At 34.1% G+C, this 16,935-nt stretch overlaps 1 protein-coding gene across 1 annotated transcript in view; it reads left to right on the forward strand.

Moving 5' to 3' along the window:
* The window catches only part of magi2a (membrane associated guanylate kinase, WW and PDZ domain containing 2a), a 345,845-nt gene that overhangs the window by 288,769 nt on the left and 40,141 nt on the right, over window positions 1-16,935 (forward strand). Inside the window, exons 12-14 of the mRNA XM_056455551.1 lie at window positions 744-775; window positions 11,235-11,403; window positions 14,658-14,699. Coding sequence (XP_056311526.1) covers window positions 744-775; window positions 11,235-11,403; window positions 14,658-14,699 — 243 coding nt within the window. The remainder of the gene's footprint in view (window positions 1-743; window positions 776-11,234; window positions 11,404-14,657; window positions 14,700-16,935) is intronic.

Consider the following 16,935-nt stretch of genomic DNA (forward strand, 5'->3'; position numbering starts at 1 on the left):
CGTTTGATGTCGGCGGGTATTGTTTAGCTCTTAATACCAGGAGAGGTGCTTTACGCTGCCAGCTCTTCCTGTTTGTTATGATTAGAGTTCAGCAGCTCATGGCCTTTCGCCTCATCTCAACCCGTGTTTTTCCTCCAGGGGAAAGATGCGTATTTGATGTGGTGCGAAGATGCAGTTTCGTGCATTATAAGCAGTGCTCTGCCATTGGATTTGGGCGTCGTTTCATTGATTGCAATGGAAGGTTTTTTTAAATATATATATATTTTTGTCATCAAATACTAATGCAGTCCTTGAGGACAAACTTACTTGTTTGTTTTTTTACATTCAAATCCCTCTTTTGCTCAACAGATACATAAAATACTCCAACAATAACCACTTGTCCTTAAAAAAGCAAAGGAACTCTGAAAGGACAACATTTTTTCGATTGAATCAGTTAATTGTTTCTTTTATGTTAGAGATATTTGGAGCACTTTAAATATTATTTAATTCACTTAGAACTATTCCGATGTTTAACAGCAAAACAATTTAACATAATTTGGCAGACATTAATAGAATGATTGAATGTGCTTCACTGTTATGATTCACTTTAAAGAAAATAATAGGATAACTAAAGAATAAACATCTCAGCATGAACCACAACAGTCTGATAAAAGCTTATCGTTGAGGGTTTTTGAGTTGTTTCCCACTTTAAATCTTACACTAAAGATCCAGCAGATTTCAAGTTTTGTTCTTTTACATTGCAGGTCACTTTTCACCTTGGAAGACCACTAAACAGGTAAAACGTATCGTATTCAAGCCCTCTAATTTTAATTAATGAACTAACAGCAACTGCGCTCTAACAGTTATATCAGATAATACATTATACAGGAATAACCATGGAGCTTTATTGCTAAGATAAATGCATAATAGATGCTTTATTATATTATTATAACACATTACTACTAACACATTACTATAACTGCATTCTACTAAGCCAGCAAAAAGTACTAATTTTCTTGACGGATACACCAATACAACCTATAACACAAGGTATTTAAAATATTTGTGGGACTCAAAACATACACACATTTTGAATAGAGTCAATTTTGTAGTCAAATAAATATAAAATGTTCCATCGAAAAAAATATTCTATAAAATATGCTCAGGTTGGTAAGAAAATACAATTCTTTGAGTGCAAAAATGTGAGCAAGTTTTAAAAATCCAGTAATTCAGGTCAGGAAAATACATGGGAATTCAAGTCGAAATAAACACGTCCTATGTGATAATTTTACAGTTGAGAACAGACTCTTGAATTCAGTGCACCTTCACTAATCTGTTCTCACTAACCAGTGTGCTGTGTAATGTGGCACATAAAGCCCTGACCCTCAGTCTGCCACGTCCACTGACTCTCATCCAGCTTCTCGTCTGCTTGACCACATCCTACAGAAAGCCTTTCTCAATAAACGAACAACTTTATATGTAGAGTGCAATATGTTGAGGAAGAAAACCAACCATATGATTTTATTACATTAATTATTATTTTATTAAAGGACTAATTCACCAAAAATTAAAACATTCAATCATCGTCATACACATCCAATTGTGAGTTCTACTGTTGAGTTCTACTGTTGAACACAAAGGAAGATATTTTTAAAAAAGCTGAAAACCTGGAACCATTGACTTCAATAGTATTTCTGTTTTTTTCTGTGCCTATGTCAGGGGTTACAGATTTTCAGCTTTCTTCAAAATATCTTCCTTTGTGTTCAGCGGAATAAAGAAACTCATAAAGCTTTGTAACCACTTGAGAGTGAATAAATAGTGAGTACATTTTCATTTGTTGGTGGACTATTCCTTTAAGACTTATGTTTTGATGGGGTTAGAATCATTAAAGCTTCCACATAACTATTACAAACAAATTATCATAAGAAAATAAACATATATTTGACATGGTTTTGTAAGATTTTCGTACATTACAAAAACACTCAATGTGTTGTATCGTGCATTTTTGAAAACTGAAGAAATCATTTTCTACGCTACTTTAATTTAAGGCATTAATAAATGCAGTAAATTTAAGCCATATAGAAACTACTGCAAAGCAAAAACACTGACTTTTAAACCATAAACGTCTCTCCAATACTCTTGTGATCTCATAGACTGAAGCGTCTCTCAGGGAAGTGAAACATATTTTCATCAATAATTAAGTGAATCATCTTCTCGTATTATCTCATTATCTCTCATTATCGATTACTGGTCATTATTTGTCATGTCACGAGACACGATACAGATTTAAATGTTGAAAATATGGTAACATTTTAGTTTAAATACCAATTATCACTAGTAACTAGTGGTTTATTACCTGCTTATTATTAAGTTATTGGCTGTTTATTGGTATTTATAAAGTACATATTCTACATAATGTTATTTTACATTCCTAATCCTATTTAATACCTAAACCGAACTACCACCTTAATAACTATTAAAAAACATCAAATTAGGAGCTATTAGTCAAATCTAATGGTTTATTTGTAAGAAGAATTTTAACTGAAAGTATAGTGTGACTGAAAATACATTGACCAGTTTTTTTTCTCCTTCACTTAAAATGAATAGATCCTACTATTGTTTTCTATAATGTGCAGTACAACCACCGCTGTTAAAATCTGTTTAGTGCCTTATGGCCCTGTAAAAACATTTTCTATCTATAGTTAAGTTAGATTAATTGCATTACAAATTCTGTAATCACAACTGAAAAGATTTAAGAAATTCTCTATGATTCATTTAAGAATTTTAGGTTTGGTGCACATGTCTTTTGATCAAATAAATTTTAACACTGGTTTAAATTTAACATACCAACTTTTTTTTTGGTATGTGCTATCTTTCTCAAATAAGCTTTGACTCTTAAACTCCAAGATCTGTTTTTTTAGTCTCTGATGTTTCACTTGATAAAACTTCACCAAACTCTAAAAAATGCTGAGTTTTTTTCAACCCAAGGGGGCAACAGGGTGGCTCAGTGGTTAGCACTGTCGCCTCACAGCAAGTCGGTTGCTGGTTTGAGTCCCGGCTGGGCCAGTAGGCATTTCAATGTGGAGTTTGCATGTTCTTCCTGTCTTCACGTGGGTTTCCTCCGGGTGCTCCGGTTTCCCCCGCAGTCCAAAGACGGTATAGGTGAATTGAATAAGCTAAATTGCCCATAGTGTATATGAGAGTGTATGGATGTTTCCCAGTACTAGGTTGCAGTTGGAAGTGCATCCGCTGTGTTAAACATATGCTTGATAAGTTGGGGGTTCATTCCATTGTGGCGACCTCTGATAAACAAAGGAAAATGAATGAATGAATGTTTCAACCCAAAAAAATTTAACCCAAACATTGAGTTAAAAGTTTACTTTAAAACAATTTTAACATTTAAGTTGGTTTTAAGCATATTTTACCCAGATTTGACTTGAAACAACTTAGCATTTCTAAGACTGTAAACATGTAGAGTATACCTTTCATCCAATAACAGTGAAAAACTTTTTTTATTTTTTACTTTTGATAAGAGACATTTGACTTTCAAAAAAACACTAGGTTGTTTCAATCTAAAATTGGGTAAAATATGTACCAAATGTTAAAAAAGTGCACTGCACCTAAATATTTCTACTTTGATTTTACATTGCTTTTATCTCTTTTGTAAAACCATGCTTCACCGAACGCAAACCCAAGCACTCACAAATACAACACTGTATAAAGTAAGCAATGAGCAAACTGACCTCTCCAGAAAAGTTGCCTACATGGAGATAGATAGTTGAAGTAAATGTATTAAATTACAAACAAAAGACTTTTGTGGTATTTATTTGGTGTTAAATCCTTTATCTGTCACAGTAAATATTATTAATGTGAAAAGGAACAAAACTTGTTCGCGTCATACTGCCCCATATCATTTAGTTAGACTTCGAAACTACAGTCAAACATGTTTAAATAGATTTCTTGTGGTTTCACAAAAATGTAGGCTGAAGCGCGTATTTCCAATGAGCCCGTGTGTGAAATCGTGACTTCAAAAGCGAAGAACAATTCATACCTAACCATCATTTTTTATGCACCTTAACACTCACAGCTATTTTTGTTTTAAAACCCAGCCTAGTCTCCTTGAACAGTTGATAAATTGACTGATTTTTCTCACCACTACAGTTCTTTGAGCCGCTGGCCGCTGCACTGTCATTCTTCAACACATATCTTTATATCAGTCTCTCTAGGGAACAGAACTGGGACAGAGCAAAAGCACCCGCTGCTGCAGTACAGTAGAGCTGCCCCGTCTTTATCATCTCTCCTCCTCACTAATACTGCCCTTTAATTAGACATTATTTGCTTCAAGAATATCTTCACAGCCAGAAATCTTAAAGTGGACCATCTTTTTCTGCAATTATCCATGCCCGAAGAATATTATCCTACGTTGAATGTCACAGTTTTGAGGTCGAAGCAATAAATCATTCTGTCGATTGAACCAGTTGGTGATACAATAGCTTCTGGTACAGACCGTATTGGTAATTTGATTCAGTCAAAATGCAAAAATGTAAACCCATATGAGATTAAATAAATAAATAAATAAATAAACTTGCTTATATAAATATCAATAAATATTGAAGTAAGATAAGCTTTTTAAAAATACAGTGTATTGCTAAATATAAATAGAAAGTTTTTTTTTGTTCCTTTGGCATGCTTTATCAGTTCCAAGCCACATTAGTCTTAATACCTATTATTCATTTTCATCATTAATTGAAATGTTAAGTAACATTAATTACTGTTAAGTAAGTCTAAAATGCCATATATTCAGAAAAGAGAATTATTAAAGGCATAGTTAACCCACAAGTTCAATTCTGCCATCACCTCCCACTTGTTCCAAACCTGTTTGAGCTTATTTTTTTCTGTTTAACTAATAAAAACTGACATTTACAGTACTTTCATACAGTTTCTCTGTTCCAACTATGAATGTCAATGGACATTTTTTCCCCTAACGTTCTGCAAAATACTGTGTTTTGAGTTTAACAGAACAAAGAAATCTCTAAAACTTTAGACCACTTGAATGTGAGTAAACGATGAGGACCTTTACTTTATTGGGTGAACTGTCCCTTTAAGCTTTTCGTACTATTCAGTTGGCCAAAAAGAAGATGTAGCACAATACTATAGAAAAAGTCAAGAGATAATCAATGGAGCATCAGGGTGACAAAACACACGTTGAGAAGAACAGATTGTAGGAATTAAGGTGAAGAATTAGGTGTTAAATCAAGAATTAAACCAGGAACCCTTTAATCTCCAGTACCACCATGTTTCAGGATTGAAAGTCTCTGAGAGTCTGACATCTTGTACGTCTGTAGACTCTAAGTAGGAAAAAAAACTGTCAGTTTATATAGGGAATTTTATAATTATAGACTGTAGGGAATTTTAATAATTATACACCCCTTCACTAAAATGTATACATTACTTTTTAGTGATTTTAGTTCAAATTAGTAGTAGTTGTTTGGACCGATGTGGTTAGGAATTGGTGAAATACTGTTGTCAAACATACAAGTGTTTTTAATAAATTAACTTGGGTGGAAAATGCATATTTAAATTATTTTAATTTAGAAAAATATACATAAATTTTAAAAGAGATAAATTTATCTTTATATTTAAAATATATTGAGGACTTTTTTCTGAATGATTCATTGAATAAAACAGTTTGAAAGAACCAAATCACTTGGTCATTGAACCAGTTTCAGTTGCAAAAAATGAATTAAAATGAACGCAGTAGTTAATTTTCTGTTAAGCTTAAAATTAACATTGAATTCAAAAATAAATATATGAAAACTTTACTGTACAAAATAGAAGTCAAATCTAATCAAAGCATGAAATCTGTTCAGACTGACAGTTTTTGTTAAAAAATAAAAAACAATTCTGCACACAACTCTGCAGCTCTTTTACAAATTGTTTTCAGGAGAAAAAAGGCACAAACCTCTTCTTAACCACATACATATGTTGAGTGTGTCCCTATTTACTCAAATGTGTTCCTCTTTACTCTTCCTAGACTCTTCCTATGTTACGTTCATTATGCAAAGCATAGTTTTAAAACAAACTAAATTGTTATAGTTAAATCCACTTAATAAAACAATTACAAATTCAGATTTAAATGAGTTGATAGAAGTGAACATCACTGAAGATTAATTAATGCTTTTGAAGTGAATTTTAATACTAAACTAATTTTGAGGGGAGCACGCACTCATGATTGACCCCTCCTTTTATCCATAATGGGCAGCACGGTGGCCCAGTGACTAGCACTGTTGCCTCACAGTAAGAATACCAATGACTTTGGGTCCTCGTTGGGCCATCTGGTATTTCTGTGTGGAGTTTACATGTTCTCCCCGTGTCTGCGTGGGTTTCCCCCGGTTTCCTCCCACTATCCAAATATGCTCTTTAGCATAGACAAAACATGCCTAAGTCTATTTTTCTAAATGTCCTTCTCTCAGAAAGTTCAACTTAGCCTCAGCGGTGGTGGAGTTTTGAGATCGACCTGCGAAAGGTAGGGAGCCCTGGGCCCGAGGATCCCATGAGCTCAAGGCTCTCTCCCGAGACAGCTTGGCAAACAAGCTATTTATAAATCATGAGCTAAGTGTGAATTCTTGAAATGTTCATTGTGAGTTTAGTTAAATGAACTAATGTTAACAAATGGAGCCTTGTTGTACAGTGTTAATGAACAATATGCCTATAAATATTCTGAAAATTGAAGAATGTTATAGACCAGATTAAAATGTGAAAGTATGTAGCCTGATAAGTCTTCAATAATAAAGTTATTCAATAATAAAGCTTAAATAATAAATAATTATTCAAAGTAATTGGAAGTGTCAACGATAACGTCTTGCATGTTCATTATCACAATATATTTGCAATATTGAATATCAGCACAGGCCTCAACCATACACTGTAAATTATTCTACTGTAGAGTACTTGTTTCATCTAATTTAATGAGTCGTATTTCTCTTATAAGCTACTCAGAGTCTGTTGTTGACTTTTAAACATTGCGACCTCACTTGACCTTGACTAAAATCAATCTCTTTCCATTTCATCTCTCAGCAATAAACTCTTAAGCCCTATCTCACAGACTCTTTCTCTCAGATGAGGAGTGTGTGATCAAGTTTAAATCATCAAATATTCATAACTAGCAGCATTTTTTATTAATCGCAAACCTGAACGGAACCCAAACATGATAGGAACCAACCGAAAGCGTTTGTCCTTTATCAGACCTCAAGCTTGAGCCGCAGAACATTGAGGACTGTTTGCTCTGAGCGAAATATATATATGCATGAGCTTGAACGTCATAGTGCTTTGCTCAGGCAGTAATAACATCATCTATGAGCTCATGTGTGTGTGTGTGTGCTTAGGTTTATTTGGCAGTGAGACATTTTAATCTGTTTGTTTCACAGTTGCACACAGCAGCCCAGAGGCGTTTGCCTCCTCCAGATTAGCATGCTAACACTGACCTCCTTTAATAAGCTTTGGCATCTTACTCATCCTGGCATCTTCTTTCTTGATTTGTTTTTCCCCCTTTACTTCAATTATGCCTTTTGTTTGGCTTTGCATTTTGGCATGAACCCAAATCCATTTGTTTAATTTAAAAACTTCTTCTTTTCTGAATTGGAAGACGCTCTGCACACTTGTCATCCAGACTTGGGAAAAATATTAAATTTAATCACCTCCATTTTGATTTATGAGTTGGAAATGAACTGTCCATGACCTGACAGGAACATGAATTGGAATTTTAATCTGACTGACTGGAAGCGCAATTATGAAATGTGGTTCAAATCATTTTAACAGGTAATTGCCTTGAAAATGAAGTTCTTCAAATGTAGTTTGGTCTTAAAATCCCCCTTTTTAAATATTATTTTTTAAAGAATTAAACAATTCTTATTGTTATGAATTAGATTTAGTGAGGTTATATACATTACATTTCCTTTTCAAATATTTTTACTTAAAGGGATATTTGCTCAGAAATGAGCTGTTGCTCTTAATTTTATCATCTTCACACCAAGACCTTTTTGTTAAGTAGGACATCATGCACTCTATTTTAACGATCTAGGCGCAAGTCTAAAGCACATAGCGCAAAAGTATTAAGGGCATGTCCGAATACACTTTTGCTAATTTTTGCTAAAGACGGAAAAGACTTTAGACCAGCTTTTACTTGGTTAATGGCGCAGTCTGTTTCAGTTTCTTAAAATAGCAATGTGCCAACAATGCGCCTTAACACCTTTTTAGACCCCATGAGTCCACAAAGTAGCGCAAATTATTTGTTGTTTAAAAATGGGCCACAAAACATAAAATTAGGGTTACGCTGGTCTGAAAATAGCAACAAATCATGCAAAACACTTCTTGCACCTTATTGCACCAGGTGTATGTTAGGGCCTTAAATCTTATGAAGATTTGGAGATTCATAAAATGCAGGTCATTGTCTATTTGCACTTTAAGAGTCCAAAAATATACAGGCAAAATAAAAATAACTCATCTCTAATACCATCTGCTAAAGATGTGGATTGACTCTAAAGGTTATTGTACACTGAATCGAAATTTTCATCCGTAATTTTCGCATGTTCAAAAATAAATTCGATCTCACGATGTGTCAGTCATAGTAAGCCGACTTATAAGCAAAAAGCAAAATCTAAAATGGCATTGCAGAAACTAATCCACTTGGTCTCGCAACACAAAGCGCTTTATGATAAGGAAAATATGGAACATGAAGACACAGCAGACAACGACAGATTGTGGCAGATGATTGCGGACAAGCTCGGAAACCAGGCTGGTAGATACTGATTTCAATATAAACAATTTGTGAAAGATTATAAAGTAACATTACTGAGGTTATGCATCAGATTTGGTGTGCAAGGTTTGTGTGCGTGACAAATTTTTTGAACACGAAAAAATTGGACATGAAAACTTCAGACTTCTGTTTGCAAAGACTGCACACTGAACTGGTTAATGGTTTAATATCATCAAGATTTTTAAAAAGAAAATTATTAATATAAGTTTTATAAAACATGATCATTAAATTATAAACTAAAATGCATTTGATTGTTCGAAATCATGAAAAATGTACTTAAATATTTCTTGAATTGAAATGTACAGCTGAGCTCAGATTTCTTATGCCACTTCTAAAACACTGTGGAGAATGATTAAATATTTAATTTATTTCATCAAAAATGTAATAAAATCATGTTTTAATTAATAATTTAATATATTATTATTTATTTTTGTGGCATTTTCAATCTATCGAAGTCATCTCAATTATAAAAACTCTATAGTTTCTCAATTATTTCTTCAAAACCCAAAAGGACAACATGACAAGGAAATATAAGGGAGTTAAAATGCACGTAATTTCAAACAACGCAATAAAACCATTTGTGAAAATATGTGCTTTGATTTTAGAAAAAGTAGACCTCTATGATTGCTGGCGTTTGTGCATTCTGCTTGCAAAACCTAATATTGGTTGTGGTTTGGAGAGCCTGATATAGTGAAGTGGTTTGGAAATGTTTGGCCCACAGCTGCATTATCATGAGAAAACACCAAGATTACATTCAGTACCGTCAGCACTAGAGAAATGCGAGAAGTGTCCTTGATGAGTCCTTATTTTGCTGAGCTAGAACCAACTCACCATGCATTGTGTGTGTACGCTTCATTTAAAAACTAATTACCACAAAAAAGCGACTTCATTGTTAAACACATTCCCATCCCACAGCCATTGAAACTCGTGACTAAAAGAGCACAGTGTGCTTACACAATTCATCCCTGCATACTGAAAACAATAACAACAATAAAAACCATAATAGAAACTTGTAATGATTATAATATAAATAAATGTTTTCTCTTGCTAATATTATGACATTTTTAAATCAATAAATTCTACTGGAATATGTGCCAAAACACACTAGAAATTAGGGCTACGTTATATTGATAAAACTGACATTGCGATGTTTTATTTTTCTTTGATGCATATCACAATTATAATATATTGTGTATAATCTCATCAGATGAAGTGAATAGCTCTATCTGGAAAGAGTTCATCATTTTAGATTGATTACGATGATTTTGTAGAGGTCGTCTGCATACAATATTATAAAATAACACTGAATAGTCTTCATCGTATATATACCTAAATACAATTAATTTTGCTTAAAGTTACAGTGTTAGGGAAAGTTACTTTTGAAAGTAATCTGTTCCTATATTGAGTTACTCCCCAAAAAAGTAACTAATTGCGTTACTTAATTACTTTATACGGTGAGTTACTATGGCGTTACTTATCTCATTTTTTAAAGTAATGCATAAGAAAAGTAATATTATTACGTAACTCACATTACTTACAACCCTGGTTACAAACATTATATTTTCTTATGCCTAAATGCTGTAAACTGGCTTCAATGTTCACATAGTGTCCTTAAAAACACATTCAGATTATGTTTTTGATTAAACTTTTTCTCCACAAATAATGTGTGTATCTAACTGTGGCTTTTGATAAATTAAAATTCCGTCACAACAACCCAGCAGACACATACCGTCGTAGAACATCAATATTAGGTTAGATTAAGGTCGCTATCGTCTAAGGACATTGTTATTTTGAGGTCCAGTAATGGCGTGAAATGACCTTGATATTTAGTTGGTTTTAAGTTGTGTTAGAAAGTGACCAAAATCCAACGTCGAGCTTAAACAAACGTCATATTGATGTCAAATACTGACATTTATTCGTCAGGTATGGCAACCAAATTCCAACGTCTGATAGACGTCATATTGGTAACGTCCACACTATGTCAAGCTATAACATCATTAGACGTTATTATCGTTGTTTTTAGGTTGTGTTGGAAAGTAACCAAAATGAAAAGTCTGTCTGACGTTGGATATCGACGTTGGCCTAATGTTGGGTTCTGACAACAAACCGATTTTCATTTCCAATCACAATGCAATGTCCCACCATGTTGGGGTACAACGTCTATGTGACATCATATTGATGTCCTGTGCTTGCTGGGATTACAGACCCTGCAACCTGACTGTTAAGGATGCGCACATTGCGATATAGTGCAGCCCTACTAGAAATTCTCAAAATGTACTGGTTTCGATGGTTAAAATGAGATACGTTGTAATGCTTATAATGATATTTGTTTTGGAAACCATTAAAACGTCTTTATTGTTTTGAATTAGTGGCAGGTTTTTTATAGCCGGGTATTGACAAAGATGACTGAAAGCTTTACTGAACGCTGGTGTATTTGCAGGTTTTGGAGCATTGGGATCCTCTCAGCAGTCCCACAACCAGTCTATCTGTCCATGCTCTTCCTCACAGCGCTCCATATCTTCATTGGCCTTCAGGTCCAGAGTTTGACCTGGCCAAACCTGACCCTTATGACCTGTATGAGAAGTCCAGGGCTATCTATGAGAATAGGCGTAAGTAAAGGAAACCACATTTTGCTAGCACCACAAGCTAGCATTGATGTCTGCTTTACCTGCTTTGTTTCTCCACTCTGAAATTGGCACATGCTGATACAAACTTCTATTGAATTTGGGTCAGTTGAATCACGTGGAACATTTTGAGAGTGTTTTTGGCTTCTTTTCTGGATTTTGAACATCTTGTGATGTTTTGAAAGAACTTGTTGTTGTTGTGGAGTGACTAAAAGTTTATAGTTTGTCCAAAAAAGAAAATGACATTTACTGCTGCAAGTCTTCAATGACCATTAAGTCAGCTCTCAGACTCACCAAACTTTTTCCGCTGTTACATCTTACAGTCTGCGTTCTCCTCACGGTGAGTGTTTTGAGGTTGTTGTGTCTTGTAAATTTGGAATCGAGATCCGTAGAGCTGTAAAAAAAGCCTGGGAAACTTCAGTGACCTCGCAGTGCGTTTTTGACATTGCATAACACTTTGAATTATTAAACGCTGGTACTTTCCTAACCAAATTTAGAGATGTTAGTTACCACACATATAGACTTTCTGAACTTTCTGAGTTCCCAGTGAACCATCATTCATATTCATTGCATTTTAAGCATAAGCATATGTTTAATTCAGCAAATAGTGGAAAATGTGTCAGCTTATATGAATGTACTGACTCCCAGCATGCTATTGCCTGCATATTGAACAGATACATTTGAACTGTCAATAGTCGCATTTCTAAAGGGGAATTTATACTCAACAGCGATTAAATCAATAGAGGTCTGTTCGGCTTCACATTATTACTCCTTTCTCTGTGCATTTGCATAATTCTGAACTGGCGTATATCATGCTAGATGTTTTTTTCTAGTGTTTTAAATCAGCAGGGATTTGATGTGCACTTGCTCATTACTGTTTCCTATTTTTCACCACCACCTTTATTTCATATATAGTTTTATTTTTAGTATTCGCAGCTGCGGATGACAGGTTGGCAGTGGGTTTATTGGTTAATACAGTATATGTTGGTGTTGTTTGTGTATGCTATTATTTCATGCGTAAGGATCTTTATAGATTTGTGAGTTTCTTCTAGTATTTCTTTTTTCTTTGTGTTGTTATTATCATTTGTGGCACTACTGTATGCTGCTCTGACACTTTAGCATCTATTGTTCTGCATTTGTTCTTCCAGGTAAGTATGCTCATTTACTTGATTACAATTTCTATATTTCTTTTGTGAGCCATGTTTCATATTTTATGATTTGTGCAGTTTGAACGGACACATTCTGAAAAACTGCACTTCTTTCTAAACAGAGTCACAGAAATGTTTCAGTGCCTTTAATCGGAACTCAGGGCCATTCTCACAGATCGCATCTTGGGTCAAAAAACGCAAGGAATGTGTCTTACAAAAATGCTTCATATATCTACATAACGCTTGAAATCCCTACTTTAAATCTCTTCTTTACTTTTACTTGCTTTATCGAGAGGCCTTCAGAAATGAGTGAAATGACTTGCATTAAAGAGACTTTGGTTAACATCAAATATAACTGTTATGCCAGTTTTCTACTGTAAACAGAAGCTTGCAATCCTTGCCCCGCCTTTGAGTTCTTCTGATTGGTCCACAGCTTTAGATCTGACATTAATGAGTGGTGGTTTGGAAAAGTAAGTTAAATGACTGGAAAAATGCGATCTGTGTGAATAATCCCTTAATGTTTTATAACTGATTGCATATTGTTGCATCAATGTTGCTGTAAAGATTTTACAATCTGTCTTTCTGGTCTTTTCAATCTCTTAACATTGCAGTAATACTTAATATATTCAAGTACAAATATTCTATTGCAATACATATTTTATGTGATCTTTGCAGCCTAAAGGCATGAGGAAAGTAACTATTTCATGTAATATCTGAAAACTGGCTAATTTATATGAATTTATACAATTTCCTTCATATGAAAATGTGCAATTTTTTAAACGGAGATCCCCCAGACCCAACTGTATGAGCTAATCATGCTAAAATGTACAAATGTTACAAATGAATTAATAAGAATTAGCGTCTAAATCAAAATGTAACAAATTGTTATACAGCCTTTTTTTATATTGCGTGACTCAGTGGCGCAGTAGGCAGTGCTGTCGCCTCACTGCAAGAAGGTCGCTGGTTCAAATCTCGGCTGGGTCAGTTGGCGTTTCTGTGTGGAGTTTGCGTGTTCTCCCTGCGTTCGCGTGGGTTTCCTCCAGGTGCTCTGGTTTCCCCTACAGTCCAAAGACATGTAGTAGAGGTAAATTGAGTACACTAAATTGTCCGTAGTGTATTAGTGTGAATGAGTGTGTATGGATGTTTCCCAGAGATGGGTTGCAGCTGGAACTGCGTAAAACATATGCTGGATACGTTGGCGGTTCATTCTGCTGTGGCGACCCCAGTTTCAAAATCTTGTTTTCACCACCAAGTTAATAAAAAAGAAAGATAACTGCTATGTATTCAGATTTAAATTAGCAATTAGAAGAAAATGTGTTTTTTCCCCCTTCTCAATTGGACTTCATAGATACACATTTTTATCTACCATTTCTGTTTAAATCTGTCAATTCTATCTAAATAACTAGCAAATATTAAATATTTAATAATTTTATAAGCACAAATTTAACAGTAAAATATAATAAACAGCACCATCTACACATTATGAAACATCAGAAAGCATGCAAAATCTCACACAGAGACACGTACAAACACTATGATGTCATTTAACTCCTAACTGATTCATTTCAAAAGACATAATTTGCTTAAATAATCAAAGTGATGAGTCTTCAGAGCTGTCTTCAACATCAGAATTAGCACAAAGTCAAATGAAAAGCATGTAAATCATCACAAAATACACTCATGGTGGTTAAAAATGACCAGCATAGGTTTTTAAGTAGTCAAGCAGAGTTCATTATACAGTACATGTTTTCAGCTTCCAGTCTGCTGTGAGTCCTGAGATGAACCATGGAGAAATTATGTAACTCAAAGCCTATAATAACCAAGAACTGGCTTCATAACATACTGTTCATCCAGTTAAAATGCCACTTGATTTCAAGTCAGTCAGTTGGAGGTTCTCTTAACTTGGTGATTAAATGACGTTTGCGTTTTAAGCCTCTTTTTTGGGAGCAGTGTACTGTATATTAACCTTATTGCTTTGTAACCACTGAGACAGGTCGTGTATCTACTGTACTGTAGTTCCTATATTTCCAGGTGTATGTTTATATAAGTTGTGATTTATGGGCTGTTCTTGTACCTCTCTCTCTTTCTTAGAGCCAGGGCTTCCTCGAGCGTCCCTCCCTGCTGACCCCTCCGGTGAGTAAATAAATCTACACCCAAAACAGAAACATCTGACACAAAGAGTTCACCAGAAAATACAATCTGGATGTTTGGAATTCATTGCTTACAGTATATCCAGTAGTTGTGACCTGTGTAATTTTTTTTACTTTTATTTATTTACTATCATCAAATAAATGTTGTCGTTTTTTTATTGCCTAAAATCATATGGCTTTTTCAATTAATAAATTACAAATTAATTATAAATATTTTTTTACAAAAAATTATATATAATAAAAATGGAATATACCGTAATGTGAAAAAATTAGGACACCCTATGAAAGCCTGTGTATTTTGTTAGGTGTATATATAAATATATATATATATATATATATATGGTTGATTTATCTCAATTTTAACAATGCAGTAAGATAAAGGTAATATAACTAAACAATTAACAGAAAAAAAGACTTTTCAAGAACTTTTGTAAATCTAATTCTACAAAAATGCATATTCTAACTGAGGAAAAAGTTAGGATACCTCCCATTTATTCAATCTTAAAATGGCTCAAATCACAGACAGGTGTACCACAACATGTGTACATTATTAGTAAATTGTTTGAATAAAGTTTGCCCTTTCTAAACCTCTTAAATGTATTTTTGGTGTTCTCCTGAGTGAGAGTGAGTACAAAACGTCTTTCTGAGACCTTTAGAAAAAAATTGTAGCAGCCTACAAGTCTGGTAAGGGATTTAAAAAGATCTCAAAAGATTTTTAAATGAGACATTCCAATCTCCGTAAATAATCTACAAGCGGAGGGTTATCAGAACAACTGCCAACATGCCCAGGTCTGTCCATCCCAGCAAGTTTACCGTGAGATCAGACTGCTAGATGCAAAAAGAGGTCTTCAAAACCCTAAAATGTCTTTACAGGATCTACAGCAGGCTCTGGCAACTGTTGATGTGAAAGTGCATGCCTCTACAATCAGAAAGAGACTGCACAAGTTTAACTTGCATGGGAGGTGTGCAAGGAAACCTTAGTTTTTTAAGAAAAACATCTAGGCTAGACTGAAATTTGCCAGAGAGAATATTGACAAAGACCAGGACTTCTGGAATAAAGTTTTTTGGACAGATGAGTCAAAAATTGAATGAACGGACGACATGTTTGGCGTAAACCAAAAACAGCATTCCAGGAAAAGAACCTCCTCATACCCATGAAACACGGAGGTGTACAGTAAGTGTCATGGTTTGGGATTGCTTTGCTGCAGCAGGACCTGGTCAGCTCACCATCATAGAATTCACCATGAATTTTACGGCGTATCAGAGGGTGCTTGAGGAAAACGTGAGACCATCTGTCCGAAAATTAAAGCTGAAATGAAACTGGACCATGCAACACAACAACGATTCAAAACATACCAGTAAATAAACCAAGAAAATTAAGAAATGGAGAATCCTGGAATGGCCAAGTCAAAGCCCATATCTTAATCCTATTGAGATGCTGTGGGGTGACTTGAAATGAGCTGTACATGCAAGAACCCCCTCAAACATCTCACAGCTAAAAGAATTCTGCTTTAAAGTGTGGGCTATACTTTCATCAGACCGATGTCAGAGACTGGTAGATGGCTACAAGAAACGTCTCACTGCAGTTATTTCAACCAAAAGGGGTAACACTAGCTAGGTGATGTAGGGTGTCCTAACATTTCCTCAGTTAGAATATGCATTTCTGTAGAAGTACATTTAGGGAATATTTGAAAATATATATATATATAATTTTTTAAAATGTTTATTTATATTACCTTTATCTTTCTGCATTGTTAAAATTGGGATTAAATAACCATATCATAAAAAATTACTAAATACCCAGGCTTTCATAGGGTGTCCTAATTTTTCCTCTGCTTATTTTCTTTATATTTTTTATGTAAGAAAATGCTGTAATAGATACTTTTTGTTTACTAAAATCATATGAAATATAAAAAATATATAATGAAAATGTATGACATGATGGCATTTGCAATTTCAGATTACCGTCAATTAAATGTATTTTTTTCATCTTAAATCATTTGATTTAAAATTTTAATATAAAATTCAACCAGCCTCCTTATTTGTTTTTAATTATTTGCTAAAACAGTTCTTATAAAATGTTATTTTCTAAAATATCATCAATCAAATTCTAATTTTGTCACCTAATATCATGTTATATTTAAAGTATTTCATATGATATGTCATTATTAAAGTATTGTATATGAAAAGTGAAATTGCTTATCAATGAATGGACATTT

Source organism: Danio aesculapii, chromosome 4, assembly GCF_903798145.1.
Source record: "Danio aesculapii chromosome 4, fDanAes4.1, whole genome shotgun sequence".
Taxonomy (NCBI): Eukaryota; Metazoa; Chordata; class Actinopteri; order Cypriniformes; family Danionidae; genus Danio; species Danio aesculapii.